General features: G+C 51.8%; 1 protein-coding gene and 1 long non-coding RNA gene across 42 annotated transcripts in view; one reads left to right on the top strand and one right to left on the bottom strand.

Moving 5' to 3' along the window:
* LOC116573240 overlaps positions 1-13887 on the bottom strand; it is a 29712-nt gene extending 15825 nt beyond the window's left edge. Inside the window, exon 1 of the long non-coding RNA XR_004278669.1 lies at positions 13771-13887. This is a non-coding gene — a long non-coding RNA (uncharacterized LOC116573240). The remainder of the gene's footprint in view (positions 1-13770) is intronic.
* CAMK2G (calcium/calmodulin dependent protein kinase II gamma) overlaps positions 13203-25009 on the top strand; it is a 53554-nt gene continuing 41747 nt past the window's right edge. For 7 of the 41 annotated variants that reach the window (XM_032313227.1, XM_032313243.1, XM_032313217.1 and 4 more), the window contains exons 1-2: positions 13211-13422; positions 14785-14879. In XM_032313227.1, the coding sequence (XP_032169118.1) occupies positions 13358-13422; positions 14785-14879 (160 nt within the window). In that variant the 5' untranslated portion in view covers positions 13211-13357. Of the gene's footprint in view, positions 13423-14784; positions 14880-25009 lie in introns of those variants that run through there. The other 34 variants (XM_032313216.1, XM_032313208.1, XM_032313213.1 and 31 more) reach the window with 13 other exon arrangements.

The raw sequence follows: 25009 nt of genomic DNA, 5'->3' as shown, positions 1-25009 counted from the left end.
GCCACCCAGGCATCCTGAAATCTGGATTGTTTTATGTTAAAACCTCCCAAATGAAATTGTGCAAGTCAACAAAAACAGGCTGAAGGGCTGGATTTAGCCAACGGACCATCAGTTTGGGATTCTTGACCTAAACTAAGACTTCATCTTTTTACAACAATCCCCCAGGAGAGGAATACCTTGGCTAGAGAAAAGTGTTTAAGGCAGAGTTGGATGAGAAAGTTCTAAGAGTGAGACTCAGTGCTGCATGAAAATGACAGCTTCCAAGATGGGGAGTTAGGGAGGTCTCAGCGATGAGGAACACTGCTCTGAGGTCTGGCAGCTCCTGCCCCTGGCTCCCTGCATGCCTCCTCGTTTGAATACACCAGGTCCCCATGCAAAGTCTCAGAGCAGAGTCAGGCCCAGCAGCTGCCTATCCCAAACTGGTTCTGCAGCAAGAGTGACAAGCCAGGGCCTGCTGGCTGCAGGGTCCTCAGAATCAGACTCTCCCGGCTCCCAGTCACAGCCCTTCCCGGAACTGTAAGACAGCTGCCTTTCTGCACGATCTTAGCGTGGTGCAGGGAGAGGCCTCAAGAGTGTGTGTGTGTGAGGAGCTGGTTGGGGAGAGCTGTGAGCCCCCACCCCCAGCACCTCTAGTCAAGCCAACTTTCTAGGCAGTGATTCCAACTCAGCCACCTAAAGTGCTGACAGGAGGCACTGTCATCCTCTGTTGCATGGAGGAAGACACACCAGGCCCTAGAGGGGTGAGGGCTGCACCTGGCCGGGATGCCCAGACAGGCCCACGGGTGACAGGCTACACCTTATGCCCCAAGCTGTCTCCAGCCGTGTTTGCAGAGCCTGTGCTATTTTCGGTTCCTTTGTCATCACTGCAGGCAAACTGGACTGGAGGAGTCTGATTAGAAGGGAAAGAACCTGTTTAACAGAGCTGGGCTAGGGGAGGCTGCTTCCCTAGGTTGGCACCACAGCACCCTGCAGAAAAGCCTGTGTCACTGCCTCTGAGGCTCAGGCCTGGGTTAACAAGCAGCAACTTGACAGACAAAAGAGGCAAAGAGGAGGACTTTGAGGTTCAAGGGCCAGTGGCTTTAATGCCCGTCTTAGGAATAACCATGACAATAATAATACCTTATTATAAACGAGCTGGAAAGTATTTAAGTATCCTTCAGAGAGATGATCTTATTTGATCCTTACTGCAGTCCTTTGGGACAAGCAGGCATTACCCGTCCCACCTTAAATATAAGGAATCAAAAGACTCACCAAAGTCAAAGTGGCTTGCTCAAGGTCACAGTCTTAAGGAAGTGACAATGGCAGGGCCTGAAGTAATCGCAGCAGGGGGTTTTGGGAATCCAGCTTTGCACATCTAGAGGTCTTTGGAGGAAAGGGGACTGGGGTCGGGGGAGAGGGGGACTCCTGACCTCCTGCTGGGGGCCCCAGGACATGTGGTGCTTGGTGGTTCAGTGGCTGAGGAGGGGACCCTCCCACAGAGCCTGCTGGTGGTCTGCGCTACAGGACAGTCACAGCCAGCCTCGGGTAAGCTGCACCTCCTCTCTTAGCTGGTGGGTGAGAAGGGTTTTTCTCTTCCCCTCATGCCGCCCCCTGAGTCAGCTCGCTGGCATTGCCCTGGCATGTCCTGGGCCCCACGCCCAGGCAGTGAGAAGGAGCTGGCAGATTGCCCAGGGAATGCTGCTGTCTTCACTCCAGCCAAGTCCTAGTTAAGACCCCTTCCCGGAGGAAGCCCAACAATGGCTGCATTGGGAGCTTTGACTTGTAGGCATGGGGTGAATCTTCCTCACCCCTTGGACTTCCTGGCATAGATGGTATGGGGCACACGCCTTTACCTAAGGGCTGCAGCCTAGGACCGGATGCAGGGACCAAAGGCATTTTATAAACTGGCTGAGCCAGGCTGCCACCCCAGAGCCCTGCTTGGGTTTCTGGTCACATCCAAATAGCTAGGGAGGGAGTTGCTTTTGGACAGAAAAGGGGAAAAGAGAGCCAAGACTCCAGCCTGAAGCTGCCTCAGCTGTTTCTGGGGCTCTGACTCAGAAGCTGCTTCTCAGGAATGTTGAGCACATGGGCCTCTGAGCCCCTTGTCCAGGCACAGTGGAATGAACAGCTGGGGCATGGGGGCTGTTTTATCCTCCCCTCTGTTCTCTGAGGATGTCTCTCACAGAAAAACCCTACCAGGATAGATTGAGGGCTCATCTTGGAAGGTCCTGGTCTCCCTGTCTAGGAAGGAAGCCTCCCCGGACCACATCAGCCCCAGGGATCGACCCCAGCAATGAGTGTCCGTAGCCACCGATTTGTACTTGTCAAAATGCTTCGTTGCATGGGCGTCTGTCTCTTCCCCCTCTCTGATTATCTCATCTCCCTAACTGTTGCAACTCCTTGACTTCATGCTTCTGGGTAAAAAGAGATAACCTGAACATAATCTTCATTTGATAAATATATTGGTTGACAAATAATCTGAGAAAAAGGAACAAAGAAAAGAAAGAGGCAATGAAAAAATAGTGAGAAAACCTGCAGTCTGGGTCACACCCCAAAATCTGGGGACTCTCCTTTCCTTTCCAAGCAAAGCTCTCAGGTCACTTGGAAAAAGGAGAGAAGAAAAGCTGTGGAGAGGTGGCCTGGCATTTCCTTGCCCCAGTACCCACCCCAACCCCAAACACCCTCAGATCTGCCAAGATCTGCCAATGAGGGGGGCTCCACAGTGATTCTCCAAATGTGGACAGTTTCTTTTCTCTGCCTCTCACCTTTATTTATCTCATTTCTCTAAAGCAGGTAGATATCCCATGGGATAATCCACACCGAAATGAGACCCAAGGAGAACTAATCCTGGAACAGAAATCATGTTAGCCACTTAAAATACAATACAATGTTTTTAGGCTTGTCTGTGTACCTCCTTAGATCATAAGAGCTGGGAGGGCAGGAACAGAGTCTGTCTTGTTCACCAGGCTAGTCCCAGAATCTAGCACGCTGCGTGGTACACAGTAGGCGCTCAGTACAGTGCTCCGTGCATGTTGGTAGATTGAGCTAATTGAGGGGCATCTGGAGCCTGCCAGCAGCTGCCATCAGCACCTTTTATTTTGGAGCTAACTTATTCCAGGTCCGCGAATCTGAGGAACTATTGGAAGGAATTGGAGCCAGATGCACTGATAGGCTGTCTCTGGGCCTGTGGGCTCTCAGACAGATTTGGGACTGGAAATGACTCCTGGGGTGGGGTCTGCTGAGTAATCTACAGCCCTGATGTCTCTCTAAACCCGAGCCTACTGCGGCCTCTAGTGGACAAGCCGAATCACTGCCCTTTTGGGGGTGGAGGTCCAACTTTCTTATCTCTGTGCCCCAGGATCTTCAGGTTCTCCACCTGCAGGCCCAGGGTCAAGAGTATACACGATGGCACCACCAGCAAGACAATGAACCATATCATAACAATAGATCAGACATGGACCGGACCAATCCATTAAAAAGCACCCTTTACGTCCAGTACATAGTCGTCTGATAAAAGCATGAGGAGGGAAGAAGAGGGAGACATGAGAATAAGTAAGGACTCCGCCCTTAAGAAACCTATGCTTTAACCAGAAGGCCAAACTAAAATTTAAAACAAGCAAACAGCGAGCCTGTCATCAGGTGCCAAACATTTCAAGAGCTGAGTTCAGAGGACTAGCTTAACTTCTCTGTGCCTCAGTTTTCTCATCTGTAAAATGGGGATATAAAATTTACCTTGCCAAAAAAAAAAATTTACCTTGCAGAGTTGTACGAAAATTATAATAAGACGACGAGGGAGAAACGTGGCATTGTGTTTCTTGCTGTTATTCAAGTAATCTACGTTCAGCATAAAAAAAATTTAGAAAGCAAACCTAAGGAAGAGGAAGAAGTTCACACTGATACCACAATCAGAGATAAGTACTATGAACCTAGACATATACATTCTTAATGTGTTAAGCATGTCTGTAGAAGCAGGGGCATTCTGGGAGCTGTATGAAATCACAAAACCAACTAGAATTACAGAGGTTCTGGGAGGTTATGCATGAGCATTCATGCTTAATTCTGAAGGAAACAGCATTTCAGCAAAGACACGACCTACTGAAAGCAACATTATTTCCTGCAGCTCTCTGCATATATGTTCATCTTAGCAGAGGGCCTTCCCTGATTACCCTATGTTAAATAGCACCTCTACCCCCTTCCCCCACCTTGATTTCCTTCATAACATTTATCACCACCTGATGTATTAAATATTTATTTGTTTATAGTTTGTCCCTCTCACCAGAAGGTAGGCCTACCAAGGGCAAGGACAGCATCTATGTTGTCCCCTGCTCTACCCGCAGCACGGAGACAGTGCTTGAAAAAAGTAGGTGTTCAACCAACATTTCTAAAAAGAAAGCGCGAGAAAGAAAAGTGAAGTATAAAATGGAGTTGGCGGGGCGCCTAGGTGGCTCAGTGGCTTAAAGCCTCTGCCTCAGGCTCTGGTCATCATCTCAGGGTTCTGGGATGGAGCCCTGCATTGGGCTTTCTGCTCAGCGGGGAGTCTGCTCCCCCTCTCTACCTGCCTCTCTGCCTACTTGTGATCTGTCTCTCTATATCAAATAATAAATAATCTTTAAAAAAAATTTTTTTTAATATCTTTAAAATGGAGTTGGCAAAGGTAGGAGAGCTACTGCAGCAACTCTGGAGGGTGAGGTAGGCCAAGTCTAGGGTGGTGGGAGGAAAATGCAAAAGAAGGAATGGGCACAAAGACATTTAAAGCAGAAAATGTGGGCGCCTGGGTGGCTCAGTGGGTTAAGCCGCTGCCTTCGGCTCAGGTCACGATCTCGGGGTCCTGGGATCGAGTCCCGCATCGGGCTCTCTGCTCAGCAGGGAGCCTACTTCTCTCGCTCTCTCTCTCTGCCTGCCTCTCTGTCTACTTGTGATCTCTCTGTCAAATAAGTAAATAAATAAATCTTTAAAAATAAATAAATAAATAAAGCAGAAAATGTGCTGGTGTTGGTTCCTGACGACACACAGGATGATCATAATAATAACTACCATTTATTTGGCATCAGGAAGTGAGCCATTAACCTACAAATATTATCAGTAAATTATTCTAACCACCCTCTAGTGGACATTGTGACATCTTTATTTACCAATGAGGATCATGAAGCTCAAGGAGTTCAAGTAACTTGGCCCAGGTCACACAACTAGTGAGTGGCAGAATTCAAACCCAGCTCTGCCCTCTAAGTGACATAAGGGATGAGTCAAAGTTGACTTGGAGATTCTGAACATAGGTCATTGGCGGGAGAGCCATGTCATTGTCAGAGCCAAAGGAACTGGAGGAAAAAACTGGGCAAAGCAAGAGATGCAATTATAATATTAATATTTATTGAGCTCTTGATATGCAAGGCACTGTTTTACTTTTCTCATGTACTAGTCATGTATTCCATAGACCTCTATGAGGTGAGTGCTATTGTTATCCCTATTTTGCAGGTGAGAAAACTGAGGCCCAGAGAAGTCATAAAATGTGCGGACTCCCATAGTTAGTAGGAGGCCAGGATTTGGTTTCATTGTTCTTAACCGCCATATTATACTGCCTCTCGATCTGACGAATTTGGATTTGGATCATTTTTAATTTGGGGGGATTCAAGTGGGACTATCTGGTAAATAATCATCTCTAGCCAAGGTCTGGGATCTAAGAGCCTCTCACCTGGTCTGGTCAGAAAGTTGGACATTGGTCCTTCCCAAAGCCCATCTCTGCCCTGCCCAGAGCCAAATACTATTAACATCTGGCTCATCCCCAGATTTATGTTCTTTTCCTGACCACCCAGTTTCCCATACACCTGCCAAGCCCTCAGCATCTCAGCACCTGACTTACACTCTCTTTGCTACCAGCAATGACCCCTCACTTACAACACCATCTGCCAACATCCTTCTCCCCTTTTCATCGGCTCCAGTTTGTCCAATTGTTTCAACGTGATCTACTTACCCCCCTCATTAAAAGTCCCATAGTACTTTGCTTTTACCCTCTGGGCATTTACTGAGTACCTACTAGATCCTGGGAACTTAAGAGGATACGAGGATGAACATGAACAGACACAGACCCTACCCTTGGGAAGTCTGTAGTCACACAAACGTATATATAAGATTACACTTGGGATAAGTGCTTTGAAGAAGTGGTGATGGAACTTTGGAAGGCTGTCATTCAGGGATCTGATCTGGTCAAGAGACCAGGAAAAGCAACTCTGAGATGTAACACCTGAACAGGCAACTGAGGTTAGGCAAGGGGAGGGCCATGTGATGCAGGTAGCCATTTGTACTCATACTAATCTTCTGTTATATCATTGTTTTATTATCATGCTTATCTTCTTGCCTCCAGTGGGTAAAGCTCCTTCAAGGCAGGGCCTATTTCTGGCCCATCTTTTTATCCCTCTAAGAATTGGGCTTGAAGCTTGCCCAGGGCAGTGAGACTGTTGTCTAAATGGACAGAGGGATATTGACTCTCTGCAGAACCCCTCAGCACAACACCTGCAGAGCCCCAGTAGTGCTAAGGGGTCACCCTAAACCCACCTCCGTACCTTCCTTTGTGGTAAACAAGGAACAGCATCACTTTCAGCTTCGGGACCATTTTTATGTTCACCCTTGATAAAGGTATCTTCTGGCATTAAGCTGGGGTTTCAGGTGTCCTGCCTTTGTGCGCATGGAGGCAGCCTGTCCTTGTGGATTCCCTGTGACTCACAGTTTGGAAGGAGCACCAGGGGGCTTGTACCAGGACAGTGGGGTTTACTGGGGCCTCCAAGTCCTGTTGGCATATGCCTTCCCACTTGCCCACTCTGTTCCTGCCACACAGCCCTTCTTTCCACCCCTCAAATATACCGTGACCATTTTCATCCCAGGCCTTTGCTGCAGTTCCTTCCACCAGGAATGCTCTTGTTCCATACCTCCAAGGACTACCTCCTTATCATCATTTAGGTCTCCCTTTTAAGTTCCTTTCAAGGGCAGCCATGCTCGAGTACCTCATTTAAAGGAATTATCTATTTCTCTCCCACTCTATCCCATCACTTTATTTTATGTTCTCTATAGAACTTACTCTAAGCTAAAAGGACCACTTTCTAAGTTCATTGCCTGCTGGCAATACAGACCCTATTCCAATGTAAGTTCCATGAGGGCAAGAATTTTGTCAAATTGTTCTCTTGGGTTTCTAAGTGACAGGAACAGAGAGGTGATCAAAAACCTAAAGAAATGAATGACTGAGTAAGTATCTGGATTCAGAACTAGGATTAGATTGGGATAAATCCACCTTGGGTTTAAGATTCCAATCTAGGGGGGCTTAGGTGGCTCAGTGGGTTAAAGCCTCTGCCTTCAGCTCAGGTCATGATCCCAGGGTCCTGGGATCGAGCCCCGCATCGGGCTCTCTGCTCAGCGGGGAGCCTGCTTCCTCCTCTCTCTGCCTGCCTCTCTGCCTAGTTGTGATTTCTCTCTGTCAAATAAATAAAATATTTAAAAAAAAATTCCAGTCTAGATCCCATTGTTGCTTTGAGTACATCTGAACTGAACCACCCCCTCCAATACAATTTACCACTCCCCCCCACCTCAATACCCATTTCTATTCTCTTTAGTCACATCATGTCCTACAACATGTTAGTTGTTTGCTCTTAGGCAATCTATTCCCCCCCCACACCTTTTTTTTAAGTAATCTCTACACCCACCCAAGGCGGGGCTTGAACTCACGACCCTGAGATCAAGAGTCAGGTGTTCTACTGACTGAGCCAGCCAGGTGCCCCTAATTGCTTTTCTAAATTCCAGTCTCCTTTTCTGTAATATAGGGCTGATGGCTCCTATACTCAAGAGTGTGGTGGTGACGGTGAAATGGAAAAGGGTAAGCTGGAGGACTTAGTGCCTCCGCCTTTCTTACCAGCAAGCGCTCCCTAAAGGTTAGCTACAATTGAGGTTTTATTATCCTCACCACACCTCTCTTTCTCATTCACATTCCTCCGGCTCTCAGCCCCTCCCTTGAGCACCCTGTGAGCCTCAGGTCTGCCCACCAGGGGGCCCCACATGCCACTCTTTCTGCCCTGACTGTCCCTGCTAGAGCAGGCAACCGACCCCTTACCCCATTATCTCCCTTCTTTCTCTCATGACAGTTTTGTCACTTCTCTTCAGGTGCCCCCTCTTCATCCTAAATATCTCAGTCTCGTGGCCCCAGTACTCCAATTCATTCTACAAGTAATTATTGAGCACCTACTATATGCCGGCTTTGCTCAACCTGTTAAGGATGCAAGGAGAAAGATCAGGTACCTTCTGTCTTCAAGGGGTGCACAGTCTCTAGGGGGATGGTGGAGAGGAGGAGAGGCAGAGGGAGCCCTGACCTGCAGTCGGGGGTGGGAAGGCGGAAATCAGGCTGCCCTTTGGAACCAGCCCTCTAGCTGGAAAATGGAAGAGAGTTCCTCCTGGCTGGTCCCTCAGCACCTCCCTCCCAATACCACAGCTCCTCACAATATCTACTCCCACAACTCACCCGAAATTCTGAACTCATCTCATCCCCAACACCTCAGACCCTGTTCCAAACACTTCAGTTCTTCACACCAAAGTTTTCCGCCCACAGCCTGAATGTCCTTAGCCTCTTACCCCAAAAGTTCATCCCCTATGCCCAATCTTTCAGACCTCAGCCCCCCACTTGAAATTCCTCAGCTCCTCTTTTAAGAAATATGTTAGCTCTTAGACGCAGCAGGGATGGGAAAACACTCCCGCTAAGGACAATGGTTGTTGGGAGTAGTTACTGAGAATGGAGCATATCAACTATTCCGTGCATGGTTGTGATTTCACGTGTTTTCCATAGAGAGAGGAGCATCTCTCACTAGACCCCCCTCGTTTAGGAATCATCTATTTAAATGTTTTCATTTGTCAGGGTGTCTTCCTGGCTCAGTTGGAAGACCATGCAACTCTTCTTCTTCTTCTTTTTTTTTTTTTAAGATTTTACTTATTTATTTGACAGAGATCACAAGTAGGCAGAGAGGCAGGCAGAGAAAGAGGAGGAAGCAGGCTCCCTGCTAAGCAGAGAGCCCGATGCGGGGCTCGATCCCAGGACCCTGGGATCATGACCTGAACTAAAGGCAGAGGCTTTAACCCACTGAGCCACCCAGGCGCCCCAAGACTATGCAACTCTTGATCTCAGGGTCATGAATCTGAGCTTTACAACAGGTGTAGCAATTACTTAAATAAATAAAACTTTAAAAAGAAATTTAAGTGTTTTCATTTATCTTTCTCACTCTTCTTTTAAAAGATTTTATTTATTTATTTGGGAGAGAGAAAGAGAGAGCACGAGCAGAGGGAGGGGGACGGGCATAAGGAGAGGGAGAAGCAGAGTCCTGGCTGAGCAGAGAACCCAACAAGGGGCTGGATCCCAGAACCCTGAGATCATGACCGGAGCTAAAGGCAGATGCTTAACTGAATGAGCCTCCCAGGCATCTCTTTCTCACTCTTTCTTATCCCCATTATCATATCTTGTCACTAGTTTCAAATACCTTTCTACTAAAACTTTTCTCAGAGTCCTGGGGGAGAGGCTATGACCTAATCACCCCTAATTCTCCAAAACTAGCCATAGAATCTTAGAGTTGGAAGGGACTTCAGAAACCACTGGTCCAGTGATTTTCAAACTTATTTCAGGGACTATTTTTTTTTTTTAAAGATTTTATTTATTTATTTGACAGACAGAGATCACAAGTAGGCAGAGAGGCAGGCAGAGAGAGAGAGAGAGGGAGAGAGGGAAGCAGGCTTCCTGCGGAGCAGGGAGCCCAATGCGGGGCTCGATCCCAGGACCCAGAGATCATGACCCGAGCCGAAGGCAGCAGCCCAAACCACTGAGCCACCCAGGCGCCTCTTTCAGGGACTATTTTTAGCCAAGAATTCTTCTTCAAGAAAATCTTATGCGGAACCCCAATATATAGGTTGAGCGGCTGCTGAGGCAAAACCATATAACCTGTAGGTTTCTTTGGAACATGGATTGAAAACCCCTCACAGGCACAAGACTAAATTGTCTTCAAATGCATTTTACAACATCCCTCAACAAGCAGGTTAACTATTCTTTGTTTCCAGGAGCATCATTCCCCTTGCATTTAAACACCTCACTTTCAATTGCCCTATTTTCCTCAGGTCTGAAGAATAAGTACCTTTACAATCTAAAATCGCATTCCAGGGTGCCTGGGTGGTTCAGTTGGTTGGGCATCTGCCTTCGGCTCAGGTCATGATCCCAGAGTCCTAGGATCGAGTCCCACATCTGGCCCCCTGCTCAGCTGGGAGTCTACTTCTCCCTCAACCTCTCCCCCCTCATGATCTCTCTCTCAAATAAATAAACAAAATCTTTTTTTAAAAACTGCATTCCAAAATTAGGGAGGGAAGCTTCTGGCATTCAGGGGGCAAGTCCCATGGTGTAATTTTTGGAGACTTTGTAATTTTTGGAGTCCCACCCAGTGGAGCACCTCTGGTGATTACGGGGGCATTGATTTCTTGTGTAATCCCCTGTTCCCCATGCTGTGGGCACTGAGTGCTGGTGCTACCCAGGGGACTGGCTGCAACCGGAACAACGCAGCTCCAGGACCCCATGAGGTTGCCATAGATACTGATGCGCAGGGAGCTGGTGAACTCATTATTTGTATGTATCTTCCCTCTAATTGCTGTGGGGTAGTTGGAGGTTGTGTGGGTGCTACAGCAATGGGGATCAGGAGGGTGTGTACCAGGGTGTGTATTTGTGTGCGTGCACACAAAGATGTCTATAGGCTCCAAATGGCCACTCTGGCCACGTCAGAGTCTGACCAGTTGACAGAAGTAGGGAGAGAGGGAGAAGTGAGGTAGACGTAGAAAGAAAAAAAGGAGAGCTTGATGTGAGTTTTGTTCTCATTGTGAAGTCTAATTTTTCACTTTATTTGGACCTTTTAGAAAATGAGAAATAGTGCCCAGCAAACAGTATGCAGTGGATAAACATTCATTGAAAGGCAGTCAGGTCCACTTACATTGGGCAGTGTGGGTCCTCCCCAAGGCTTCCCCCCACTATTTTTCTCATCACTCTTCCTTGTACCCACAGACTCAATGCAAAATGCTTATACAGTTACCCTCTAAAACGCAGCGTGGAAGGCTCACCCTCGGTGGGGAAGATACCCCTATTCCAGTGGGCACCTGGGAGTTGTAGTCCTGATTTTACGTTTCTCCTTGGGATAGCCTAAGGGATGGCACTGTAGCTCTAGTTTGTTCTGATCTCCCTCCATCTTCTCACTGCATCTTACGTTAATGAATATAAAGTTTCAGCACGAGGAGGTCAGGAACCAAGTTGTCCTGAGGGCTCGGGAAGGGCACACTGATGATTAATACGCAGCCCCTATTTCTGGAATGCAGACTAGCCATCACTGCTGCCTTTAAGCTGGATGACAGAAACTCAGGACTCACTGTCATCCCGACGCATAATCTCATTGCCTTGACCCGCGCTGGGACTTGGAACTCGGCTCTCACCCCAGTGCTTTGAGATAGGAAGTGGCCTTACTCCCCAGCGTCTCACTTCCTGTTGCCCTGGGGACGGGTGGAGCATGATGTTCTGTCTTCTCAGCCCTTTCCTCTGGCCCTCTCTGCCCTCCACCTGGCAATCTGTTAAAGTTTTTCCTCTCCTATTCCCTTAATCGCCCCCACTGGGCAGTCTGGCTTTCCCCAGCTCCCAGAGCTGTTGGGTGAGGAAAGGAAGGGAGACTTCTTTGGGAGCTTTGCTCCACCCCCCCCCCCCCCAGGGAGGCAGCCTGGGAGGCTGGGAGGCTGGGAGGCCTCTCAGCTGCCTTCTCGGTGAGCCAGCCTGCTGACAATGGAGGCCTGACTCCCAGTGGGCGTCCTGCTGTAATCAAGACTGAGCCGCAGCAGTTGGCCCAACTCCATCCTGCCCAGTTGGGACTGGCCCCTGACTTGGGGGTACAGCTGCCTGGGCAGGGAGGGTTGGGAACCTGCCCAGCTTGTTTCTCATCCACAGAGACAGTTATGTGCCTCAGTCCTACTGTCCTCTGACAGTGGCAACAGAGGAAGGGATGGTAACTCCCCCTGCCATGGCCCCAAATAGTCCCTTCATTCCACAAATGTTTACTGAGGGACGGTGGCTATGTATACAATGGACAACAGAGGAGGCAGAGGCCCTGCCCTGTTGGAGCCTACAGTTTAGTGGGAAGGCAAATATTAAACAAATAATAATAGCTACCTCTGTTCTAATTAGGTGCCAGGAGCTATTCAAAGGGCTTTATGTGATTTAGCGCATTTAATACTCACAACACTGTGAGGCAGATAATATTATTCTTCTCAGTTTTCAGATAAAGTATTGAAGCACAGAAAGGTTAAGTGACTTGCCCAACATCACACAGCTGGGTCAATGAGTTGCCCAGAAATTCAAGCAGGCAGTCTGACATCAGAATTCACTCTTCAGACAACCACATTCTAGCTCTACTAACTCTCATAACAGTAAATTAAATATATTATTACAAAATGTGATGAGTGCTATAAAATAATGCAGGATGCCCTACAAGAAAATGGGGATTTTTTTTCCCTCTTTCCTTCCACTTGTTCTTCTAGCCCACAACCGCACAAAACCTTTCTAATCGTTCCCACCTCATCCCTTTGGTTACTGGCCTGAGAGAAAACAGTCTCTCATCGCCAAGGTTGGAGTGCGGGAAGGCAGAGCTCCACCTGCATCGTTGGCCCTGGCCTGGTCTCCCTGAACAAACCGTGCCTGAAGGGTTTTATCTAATAATGGCCCTGATGCTTACACAAGTCTAGACTGTCCGCTTCCAGAGGGAAGGCTGTTGAGGGAGCTGGCTCTGCACAGGATGGGGGCGCCTTCCGCGTGTGCAGTCTGACAGCGGACTTTTTGACCTTGGCCCTCTCGCCACATCCTGTGAGCCGGGCTGGGGTCTAAAGACGGCTAGAAAACTCGGTGGTCCAGACCCCTACACACTCCCAACACACACACATAGCATGCACATCCCCAGCCCTTTGCAGGGTCTGCCCTGGGACAAACCCCACAGGTCGTGAAGCTTTCAGCTCCCTTCGGGTGCCCCGGAGCAGGGACCACCCACCTCCCTCCCGCCTCCCCTACGCGCTCGGCCCAGCCCGGGCGGCTCCCGGGGCGGGGCGGAGCCGGCGGCAGGAGGCCCCTCCCCGGGGGCGGTCCGGGGGCCGGGCGGGGGGCCGGCGGGGCTGGGGGCGGGGCAGGCGGGCGGGCGCGGGGGTGTCCCTCCCTCCCTCGCTCTCCCCGGTAAAGTCTCGCGGTGCTGCCGGGCTCAGCCCCGTCTCCTCCTCTTGCTCCCTCGGCCGGGCGGCGGTGACTGTGCACCGACGTCGGCGCGGGCTACACCGCCGCGTCCGCCCGCCCGCCAGCATGGCCACCACAGCCACCTGCACCCGCTTCACCGACGACTATCAGCTCTTCGAGGAGCTCGGCAAGTACGGCCCGCCCGCCGCCAGCCGCGGCCCCCCACCCTGTCCCCGCCGCCCGGGCGCTATGCGGCTCCTCGCCCCGCCCCCCGGCCCTGCACCGGCCGCTGCAGCGCCCCCTCGGCCCGCCCCACCCCCAGCCTTTCCCGCCCGCCGCCTCCGGGGCCCCCTCGTCCCAAGCTCCCTGCCCCGCAGCCCCCTCCGCGCCCTGCAGCAGCTGCCCGGCTGCTGCACACCGCGCTGCCGCGGGGACTGCAGCCCCCGGACCGCTCCTGGGCGCCCTCCAGCCCCGCCCCTTCCTCACCCTTCAGGCGCCCCCGATTCTGACCCCACCTGCTCGCCGCGCCCCCTCCTCACCCTGCTCGGGAGCTCACTCAGCACCCTGTCCCATGTCCCATGCGCCTGGCACTCTAGACCTTCCCCGGCCCTGCAGCTCCAACCCCGCTGCGGTGCCCGAGTGCGGGGGGATGTTGGATGTCCGGCCCCGCCCCCCGCTAGTGATGCTTCCAGGATCCCAGCCCCGCTGCTGGGCAGTGCTGCAGCACCCCCTTGTCCCCTCCCCCTATCCCTGCAGTGGTCCCGGGAGCCGCGCGCCGCAGCCGCAGCATCCCCCTCCCCTCTGCACTGAGCTGGCCGCCGCAGCAGCCCCGGCCCCCCCCACCCCCACCCGCGGCGCCGAGCCCGGCCACTGCAGCCCCCGCCCTGCCTGCCCCCCTAGACGTTTCCAGAGCTAGAGAGTGCGAGCTCCCATTTGGGGGGAAAGTAGTGGGGAAAATCATGGGGTAGGGGAGCTATTGATGTCTGAGACCCACAGCTGGATCCTCTGTTTCCCTGCTGTCAGTTGAGCCAGGGATGCAGTGGGATGAAGCCAGTCCTGGGGGGTGGGGGGTTTGAGCCTCACTTTCCTCACCTACCCCTGTGACTGAGGGAGATTTCCCTCTTGGAATCATACCCTCTTCCTAATCTCTCCTTCCCCTACCCTCAACTGTTCGTGCTGAGAGAAGAGCAGGGTCTCTGTCCCTTCTCCTGGTTCTCTTGGCTGGGACTGCAGGGCTGTCCCTGAGATGCAGCAGGTGTGTGTTTTAAACATTGCCCACCAGCTCCTGATGTACAGTCTGAGGTTGGGGCTGTTGCTTTGTCCAGCAACTAGACATGGGGGTGGGATGGGGTGGTCCTCCACCCACATCCGTTCAGTGTCGTGCAGTGGCCACATCCTTCTGCCTCACATTAGAGGGTGATGGTCACAACGCTAGTGTGTATGATTTTGACTAAGGGGCTGGTGATGGGAGCATCGCTGTTCTCAGACCCAAAGTGTGTCTGTGTCACTCTGCTCTGCTCCGTGTCCCAGTTCTTTCCCCCTTCTCCCTCCAGGGGTGCTTTCTCTGTGGTCCGCAGGTGTGTGAAGAAAACCTCCACGCAAGAGTATGCAGCAAAAATCATCAATACCAAGAAGTTGTCTGCCCGGGGTGAGTGTTCCCCCATCTTGGTCTCCGTAGGCTGCTTCCAAGGGCTGTAGCTCTGAAGATGCTCCAGGAATTGGGAGTTGTGTATTTTAGCACCTGCAGAAGAAGTGGAATTTCCGGGTTGGTTGACTTGGAAACCAGACACAGAGTGACATGGGGAACCAGAAGTGCTCAGGTAGAAATGAATGAGAAAGATGTAAGACATGTAGGTAGTGACCGGGAGGAATGGTACCTGAAGGCTCCAGGGAGTTTGGTTTTTAAGGGAGGTGGAGATATGGGGAATGGTGGTAGCATGGAATGGAGAGCTCTTAATTTGGAGTCTCTGTGTTGCGGGCAGTGGGCAGCCCCTCCAGGCCTGTCCTTGTCCCCATGCCCCAGGGGTGACTTAGGATGGAAATGCAGTAAGTGAACAGCTCTGACAAATCCAGCCTCCCCCTGCCCACCAGGCGGCAGAACAGACTCCCAAGGGAAGGCAATCTGTAAACATCAGGGGAGGCTGCTACTGGCGAGGGCTTCTCGGGAACAAATCCTGCCAGATGAACTTGATTGCTTTTTTGATCAAATTACAAAGTTGGTGGTGCAACAACAGATGCAGCCTGTCCTGGGTGGAGGGTGATGCTTCATGGTCTGGAAATCTCAGTGGCCTGGCCGGGGTGGGTGCAGCATTGCCTCCAGGTCCAAGGATTGTGAAGGCCCAGGCGTTGGAGCTGATTTGGGAGATCCTCCCAAGTACCTGAGGCCAGGAGGGTGAGGCCCTGTCTTTCACACCTCGAACCTACACTCCTTGAACCTTCTATTGGGTGCTTGCCAGACTCACCTCATCTGATAGGTATAGACCCAGCAGTGTGTGTGTGAACAGGTCTGGGGAGTACAGAGGTATGTGGACGGCTTGTCATTGAGGGCCGCGGGGTGCAGCAGGGGACAAAGGTTTTTAGACCCAGAGAAAGGAGTTAGTATGGGGCAACAGGATGCCATACATATATTAGGAGCCGGGACCGATGCCCTGGGGAAGGTGAGGGCTGTGGCTTATAGTGACCCAGGCGACTCCAGGGTAAGAGATGTAGTTGACGTCCCTAAGCATCAGAGAAGCTATTAAATTCCTCGGAGATCACAGTGGGCTCCTGTCTTGTGTCCAGTTGTTCTGGGACCTGTTTAGCAAGGCTGCGTCTGCCTCCTGGCTGAGAGGGCTTCTCTTCGTTCCCCACCAACAGGGCTTGTCTTGTTGTCCCCCTCCCAGCCTCCATCTCTTGCTGTTCCTCTACACCGGCTATAAAGTTGACTTATTTGTTTGTTTGCTTTCTCTCTGGGTACCTTGAGTCGGAGGCGACGGTTGCCATAGAGATGTGTGGGCAGTCAGATGCCCTCCTCTCCTGGGGTAGGGGGATGACACAGTGGGCTGGGCTCCTTGGCAAACATCCTGTGGCCAAGGGTGTAGGGCGCAGGCGGGGACGGCAGCTCAGGAGTGGACGCCTCCCTGTGCCCACACAGCCGAGCCCTGGTGCAGCAGAAGTGGGGCTGGTGTCTGGTGTCTCCAGTTAATGACACAGTGCTTCGTGTTCCTCATTTCACCAATGTCCCCTGACCCAGGGGTGAGGGAGGGAGAAACACCGGGAGCCGCACTCTGGATTGTGAGGCTCACTGTCGTGGGGACTTTGTGGAGCTGCCTGCCCTCTGCTCTCGTTCTGTCCTCCTTCCCTACCTACCTGAACTTCCCTGACCTGGGTCATCATGTCCTATTCCCTTCCCCACCTCCTTTCAACCTTGTCTTGTCTTTTCCAACTGACAGCTTTCTTTCCCTGCCCAAACTGGATGAGGTTTGATTTCTCTTTGATTTTTTTTTTTTTTTTTTTTTGGTCCCTTAAGGATTCTTGTGTAAGATCATATGCTTCAGACATCAACTCCCCCTCTCTCAAGATGCTTATGCCAAAACTGGGGCTCTGTCGTGTGGCTTGCCTACCAGGTTAACCTAGGGACAGAGGCCTGGTCCTGGCTGACGGGCACAGATGCCGACAAGACGGGTCAGGAATCTGTCAGTGCCAATACTGTTTGGAGGTGGGAGAGTGGGAGGGTGTTGTCTTGGAGATGGAGGGACCAAGCTGGGGGCTGTGCCGTAGGTGTGGGCCCAGGGGATGTGAGCTCCTGGAGAGTTGGGCCAGGGTGCCCACTAGGCTGCCCACGGGGTTAGGGAGTGAGGGCCCATGGCTTCCCTGCAGCCTCTCAGTTTACGCTGTATATTTTATAAAGGTGCAGCAGCTAGGGCTGGGTTTCACTCTTCGTTGTCTGTCTGTCTAGAGCTCCGCAGGTGTTGGATTTCTGTGTCTGGGAACGTGGTGGTCCTGCCAGTCATCCTTGGGGGTCTGAAGGGGTTCGCTCTGTTTGCTGAGTCTTTCTGCCTTTTTTTCTTTCTTGTTTGTGATTTTCTGTGCTGCGAATACGAAGGGAAAGAAAAGGGTACCAAGCTGCTTCTCCTTGGCATCCTCGGCAAAGTGCTCAGGAGGCATGGGGAGACATCACCAGGTCTTACCGGGGAGTTTGGATCTGGGTGGGAATCCTTCTTTGGCTCCATTGTTTCTTGTGGCCTCAGAGGTCCACGTTCGTAGCTGTGTTACAAGGTAGGGAGTTCGTGTGGCTGGGCATCGAGCACCATTTCTGTCTGCAGGCCTGTCTATGTAAAGTCACTGAAAGTCAAATAACGTCACTCCCTCTGCTTGGAACAGTGATAGGTGTGGAGCTGGGCCTCTTAAGGGAGCCCGCGGTTCCAAGCTTAGCTCTCCACTAGGCTGAAGGAGGCATTTAAAATAGGCTTGGATGCAGGAGCTAGTGGGCCAGGTGATGGCAATGATAAGTCGTTATTTTAAGATTTAAGAGCATCCCCCCAAGGAGCCTGAGCCCTTATGTCTTTTTTTATTTTTAAATCTTCAGATTCCCTTCTTATCTTTATTCATATGCATATAGATTTTCACCTCGTGGAGCATAACATTTTATATCCTGCTCTCTTGCTTACATCCAAAGCGTTTCCCCATATTGCTATAGTTGAAGGGCAAATGGTCCTTTCTCCTTCCGTAGCTTAGGGTTTATCTTTGGAACAGTTAGCATCATAAGGAACCTCTGTATTTGGACCATTTATCTGGAGTCCAGTTGCTGTTACTACTGTGGATACTTGGCCTTACTAAGAGGTGCTATCAGAAACAGTATTTTGAAATCTGTTATAGCACTTGCTGTGTTTATTTATTTAATCTGTATACGCCATGTGAAGAAGTTTCTGTAGAGGCTAAATGTAAGCAAAAGCTTTCCTCTTCCTGAGGACCGGGGAGGTAAAGGGTTGGGACCATGTCTGTTTCTTTACCTTGGTGTGGGCAGTACCCAGCCAAGTACCTGACACATACCTAGCCTATACATGTCGAATGGATGGATTCAGAACACTATGTAACTAGTCATGGTTACTTCTTGGCTTTGGCTCTCATGAAACTCAGAGCCTAGTTTTAGGAACGCTTACACCCTGGTGCTGGCTTGGGTTCCTCCCTTTCTGATTCGTGGAACCTGGCATAGGCGTGACATGGCTATTGGATAGGACACATGAGGTTAAAGACCTGTGCTTGGGGCATATATGGTGGGTGGGAGACGTAGGAACACAGTGTAGCTTGTGATTCTTTCCTCCCTGTCAGTAATGACCTTATAGGGCAATGTTGGGACTTCCTCTCAGCAGCGATTTTCAATTTTAGTGTGCATAAGGATCACCTGAGTACTGGTTAAAAAATACAGATTCCTGGGTTCTGTCCACAGGGGCCTGGGGTTGGACCCTAGAATCTACACTTTAAACAAGGGCCCTAGTGAATTTCATACACGGGGTCCCCCAGCCACGCTTTAGGAAATGCCATCTGAAATCAGCAAACACACCACCAGTCGCTCTTGTCATGTTCTCTGAGATTTCCCAGACAAACCTTGGCCCAGCCTTCTCCAGGTGGCATCTCTGCCAGTATGTGGCCATCTGTGCCCATGGGTTTTTCTGAGATTAGGGGCCTTCTTCTGAGCCCCCAGACTGGGGTGTCAGCCTGTGTCCAAGGCTGTAGCAGGCTGAGTGGCTAAGGTTGTGGCATGTTGGCCACCAGAAGGGCAAAGGCTGTCCCTTTCTGGGTCCAGCTGGCCCTAGGGACTGAAATCAGATCCCCCTGGGTGGTGCCAGCTGTAAGTCCCCACCCCCTTAGTGCTGGCCTGAGTAGCCCCCATGACATTTGTGTCCCCTGTGGTATCTCCAAGTGAGACTTTCCTGTTAAGGATCTGGGTGAAGCGAGGGGAGGCTGGGAGGGGAGGGTGAAGCAGCAGTGCAGGGCTGGGGTGGCAGGGTTGGGGGGGGAGGGAAGAGCAATCTGTGCAGCGCTGGAACGCTGGGACTCTGCTACTTGAGGAAGCATTTAAGGAGGCTGTATGCAAAACTGTGCTTTCCTCCTGAGGATAACAGGCCAGTCAGTTTCTGTTGACAGAGAAATGGGCATCCTGTATATAAATGACTGAACTTCCACTGACTTATCCCCCTAAGAGGATGAGAAAGCAGCCTGAAGGCCCCTTCTCTGTGCCAAAGGCTTCTTCTGGGTTGGTCTTGTCATTCAGTCACGCTGTGAGCGATGTGACTTAGTTCGTACAACACTGGCCTGTCACCCTGCCATTCCACCCACCTTCCCAGAGCGACTTTGGGTACTGGTTTCATGGAGTGGGGATGGCGGTTGGAAGGTGGCCCCATCCTTGCTCTCTCCTGGCTGCTTGCCCTGGTCTCTTGTCAGAAGCTGTGCTCTAAGCTTCGAGGCTCTGCTGAAACCCTAGAGGTGAGTGGCTGACCCCATTCTCTGCTGAGGCTGGAGACAGGGAAGGGGAGGAGTGGGTAGGACAGACTCCTGCCCCCAGCTCTGTGCTTGCTCTCTGGACAGCCTTAGCAGGCCAACAGGGCCCTGATCCCATGGGTGCGAAAAGGGTGATGACAGGAAGAGATGGGCACTTTGCACCTCTTGAGTGCCTCTCGGCAGAGGCCTTTTGTCATCTGCCCGTGGCCAGAAGGATCTGCCCCAGGGCCAGTGGGGAAACCAAGGCACAAACGATTGGTCTGTTTACTTTGAGCTATAGGTATGCCAGTGATTTTGCCAGTGCTCAGACCCCGGCATCCTCCAGCAGTATGGTCTTCACCTACCCCGTCCGTGGCTCCTCCCTTGAAAACACAGATTCTGGGCATTTTGTTCCTGTGATACATGCTGCTCTCTCATCCCCACACCTCCAGCTAGGCCTAGAGTGCTGAAGCCTGGTGGAGCAAATCCATCTCTTTTGCTGGCTGAGGCCCTGCTCTCATCTGTACCCACATCTCTGGGTGTAGACCCCTCTGTGGTGGGGATATTTGCAGCCTCTCCCCCCCCCCCACACACACACCATCTCTACTTCCTGGGTCCTATCAGCAACAGCAGCAGCAGCTTCCCATCTGCTCCCCTCTTTTCTCCTCCCTCTTTCCCCTCCCCCCCGCTTGCTGCTGCCCTGGGAGGAGCTATTTTTAGGGGCTGCTTCCTGGGATGTTTTACTTGGGGCTGGTTACCATGAAGGAAATGTCACCAAAACAGTGGGCAAAGGCTGCAGGCACCCAGATCCCTGCCGTGGGCATGGAGAACCAAGCTGCTGACCCTCTTCTGGCCCAGAGAGAATCCAGAGTATCCAGAGGCAGAACTTTGCCTTCTTGGAGCTTGCAAGTGACCCCACAGGGATTTTCTCCATCCAGGCTGGTTTGGGAGACTTTCACTGTGGGGCACTTCTTAGCTGCCTCTCTCCTCTCCCTTCTTAGTTAAAGCTTCTCTTAAGAGACAGAGGCCACAGTGGGGCTTGGGTCTCGTGTCACCTGGTGAAAGTTGCTTGAATGAGGACTGAGGAGAAAGGGAGGGTGCCAGCTTCAGAGACAGAGCCTTAGGGGTTCATGCGAGCTCGTTTTGGGCCCCGTCCCACTGTCCTCACAGCACGCGGCTGGTCCCGGGTGTGTGAGTGTGAAAAGAATTCCAAGCCGTGACCCTGGCGCGGACATGGTGGGTGGACTTTGCTCTTAATTGGAGACTCTTTGCACCTTTGGAGTGAGACTCAAAGAGGAAGGGATGTGGCATCGCAGCATCAAGATGAGGTCAGTGGGATGGTGGCCTGGGATTCCCACTGGTCCGTGCCCAAGGCCAGGGGCTGTTTATAAGCAGCTGGAAATGTACACTACAACACCAAATCCCTATGGTGCCCTCGTTCCTTCTCCTGAGAGTGAGGCCCCGGGGGCCAGACGGAGGCCTCTGCCACTTGGGAAGGAGGAGGAGGGCACTCCGGAGGGCAGCAAGACGAGACGCTCCTCGTGGGGCATCTGAAATTGGGCCGTAGGAAGCTGTAGGAATCTTCTCATCATTGATCGGGATCACAGGCACAGACCCTTGAAATACTCTTTGAAAAGTCAAGGTGTCATTGGGATTGGAACTTGGGGAGGGTCCTCATAGCCGGCATAGGGTTGTGTGTTCTTTCCCATCACAGAGGGTGCTGTGTTTGGGTGGCAGGAGGCTCTTAGGTGAAGCTAGTGCTGACATTTATGGTTTCAGAGAAATGTCACTAAAGCAGTCATGTCCCTGCAGGGCCATGGAGATCAATAGCCTGCCTTCCCTGGCCCCCTGTCCTGTTGGGGGAAAGGCAAATACATCTGGAGTAGGCTTCTGGTTTGGATTTAGGGGAGAGGTGGTTCTAGAACCCTGCCTCCCCTTTGCCACATGCCATCTCCTCACTGCTTCCTCTTCTGCCTCCCTTGGTACCAACTACCTGGTCACTCCTTGCCGCTCTTCCTGTGATGGGTACTTGGCTTGGACCAAGGCTCAAAGTGCTGGGACCAAAGGCAAGAGAGGCAAGGCCTCCAGGGATGCTTGTTTCTTGGGCCAGGCTCTACGCTGGGTGGGTTGTTGGGGAAGGCCTGAGCAGGTCCCTGATAACGGCCACTTCTGCTTTCTGCTCCTGTTGCTACCTCTGCTATTGAGGGGGAAAACCTTGCAGAGAGATGTGGTTGGAGCTGGGCTGAAGGTCGGCAGGGGTGGGTCTCTCCATGGCAGTAGCACACAGGCAGGCAGGAAGTGGCCCTGTGCAAAAGCGGGAAGTGGCTCTTGTCAAACAGGAAAGGGGGGCTGGGCCACGTGAGGGGGCGGGGAATAGCCCAGCTGAAAGGTGGGTGGGAAGAGGATCAGCCGTGGAAGGCCTAGGAAGAGCGAGCTCTGGGGTCTGTGGAAAAAGGGGTGTCTTGAGAGAGAAGGCCATCTTTGGGACAAAAGCACCAGCTCATGTGTTATCCCCTCAGGATACCCAGACAAACCCTAGCGAGGCCACTGTGGACTGACTCAGTTCAGTGGCTTCACCCTTTTTGGAGCTGTGATGCTGTGCTTTAGCTGGGACAGCCCTTGCCATTGGGAAAGATACTCTACAAACCATATTTGTTCCTGAAATACCACTCTGCTGCTGGGGTGGAGCCCTCTGCTTTTTTTCCCAGACGGCCCAGTCCTGGAGGGGACTCCAGGACAGGAGGTATGCGGGGGAAAGGGGCTGGAGAAGACAGCAGGGAGCCTGGGGCACAGTATAAGGACGCAAGGAGAGGATGGTAGGCAGAAACCACATGGCTCGTTGACCAGAGCTTCTGGAAGACAGGATGCCACAGCCACCAGGCGTGAGGCTGAGGAAGAGGAGGGATCCTGCAGGCAGTGGCACTTCCAAGCTGTCCTCTCTCGAGAAGCCCCCGTTGCTAACCTTTCTCCAAGGTGGACCCCAACCAAAACAGGCAGGAATATCTCCCCACTCGGGATGGCTGCAGCGAGCCAAGGCAGAAGGCTCTGCTCGTGTGCTGGGGACTCCGGCCGCCCAGGCTGCGGGAGGCTCGGTCCGACTCACTGTGTGTCTCTGGCAATAGCCACGGCTCAGATTTTCCCTGGGTGCCAGGCACTGCACTGAGCATTTACCCAATTACCGCATTTAATCTGCAGAGAACACCGCCTCCGTTTTCAAAGCGAGGAAACTCTTTCCCAAGATACGTGGCTCCTTTTGTCACCTCCTTCAGGTCCCAATCAAACGTCATTCCTTGCTGAAGCTTTCCATGACCGTCCTATTTAAACGTGTGCCATGCCTCTTCCCTGCTTTATTTTCCCACATTGCACTTGCCACAGCATTTCATGTCCCATCCCCTTCTTCTCGTCTGTCCCTCCCCCAACCCAGCCCTGCTGGAATATCACCTCCATGAAGGCAGGGATTTTTGTCTTGTTTTGTTCAGTGCTGTAGCCATAGCATTTAGAACAGTGTTTTTTGAAAGAATGAAGGAGGGTCAGATGGCTTTAATAACTCACCTGTCATAGACATGCTCAGACTCACCCTGGGGCTGTCTGACTCCAAAACTGTGTGTTCATGGACGGAGTACATGCTAAGGACTGGCGCCAAGACCAGGAGCAGCCTGGGATTCAGAGAAGACATGGGGACTCGGCTCCTTGGAGACAGGGTTGAAATAAGTGGCTGACAAGGACCCTCTGGGCACTGGGCAGCTCCTTCGAGGAGCTCGAAGTATGAGCCTGTGTCTCTCCTCTCCCGGCTCTGAGTCACTGGTGAAGCAGGAGCACCCTTATTTTTAGTGCTGTTGCTCTTATGGGCCTGCAACCATTAGCCAGTAAGAGACTTAAGGGAGGAGATAAACATTAATCTTCCAGGCCTTCCCCTCAGCAGCCACCTCCGCATTGCAAGATACTGTTCTCCTGCAACTGCCTGGGCAGCTAAGCCCAAGAGTTTTGGGTCAGAGGGCGGTGAGGTGAGTGGTCAGAGGGTGGAAGCTTTGGGGCTCCCTAGCTTGGTACTTCCATCCCAGGTCCAAGAGCTGGGAGGAAGGTGGGTAACCTTGACATCTTCCCAGCCAGAGCTGGAAGAAGCAAAACCTCTGCCACTGGGCAGGGTTAGCCCTACTTCTTCAACCCCAGGGTCTGAAGATCCCCAGGAACGATGGATCCCAGGTGGTATGGGAATGTGGGGTCTACCTGTGGTTCTCTGGCTGCATCCTGGTTAGTGGTAATGCCAAACCTGAGGATGGAAAGGAGGGCCTGACCCAGATCTTTGGGCAGCTGGGACGGATTAGCTGGGCAGCAGGAACTAATCTCTGCCTGTCCCCACCTCCTTCTTCCACAAAGCAGAGCTATTGCTAGAGGGAAAGTTTAGGACAAAACTGGGGGTGTCTGGTGAAACAACAAGTATGAATTCCTTTTGGTCTGTAATCCCTGCATTATCTCAGACTACATTATTTTGCCAGGCCTGGGTTTGAATCCCAGTTCTTGCCATTCCCCGCTGTAGGGCCTCAAGCGAGTTATTTAACTTCTGTGGGCTTCAGTTTTCTTATGTGTGAAATGATGACCGTCATGGCGCCTACCTGGTAGGATGGTTGTGGGGGTCATGGGGAGCTCTGCAGAGGCTCTTTGCTGTTGAGCTGGAGGTAGGGTGGAAAGAACCCCTACTATGGGAGGCCGGAAGTGCCTGGCAGGTGTGGATATGAAGGCACTTGCCTAGACCTGGAGAAATGCCTCCCAAAACCCAGAGTCATTACCAGTTGCTCTCACTCTGTCCTGTCATCCTAGCACAGTGATGGAGAAAGGGCTCCAGGCTCAGACTGCCTGCATCCACTGCCTGGGACCTTGGATGGGTTACTTCAACTTGTTAAGCCTCAGTTTCCTCATTTGCTGTGTAATGGAGTTCATTGGATCCTTTACTTCACAGGGTCTCGGTGAGGATGATCAAGTAAGATCACCCATGCTTCTGCCTGGCATGTAGTGAATCCTCAGTAAACAACGCTTGTTAGTACGATTGGTGTTATGGATAGTCCAATACAAAGCCCCTGTTGTGGCAAGACCTCTAGGAAGCAGCACTCTGAAAGGTCCCACCCTTTGAAGAGCTTGTGACCAAAAGATACTGGACATACTGTATGATGTGACAATTCGAAGACATGTGGTGGAGGATGGGGGGATGCTCGAGAGCGAGGAGAGGTCACACCTGCCGGCCGGAACAGGGAAGACTTTGTGAAGGAGGGGACTGTTGGGCAGGATTCCAGCAGGTGGAAGGGGAAGGGCTGCTAGGCCGCG

Source organism: Mustela erminea, chromosome 14 (genome assembly GCF_009829155.1).
Source record: "Mustela erminea isolate mMusErm1 chromosome 14, mMusErm1.Pri, whole genome shotgun sequence".
Taxonomy (NCBI): domain Eukaryota; kingdom Metazoa; phylum Chordata; class Mammalia; order Carnivora; family Mustelidae; genus Mustela; species Mustela erminea.
This window is presented reverse-complemented; position numbering and strand designations above follow the sequence as displayed.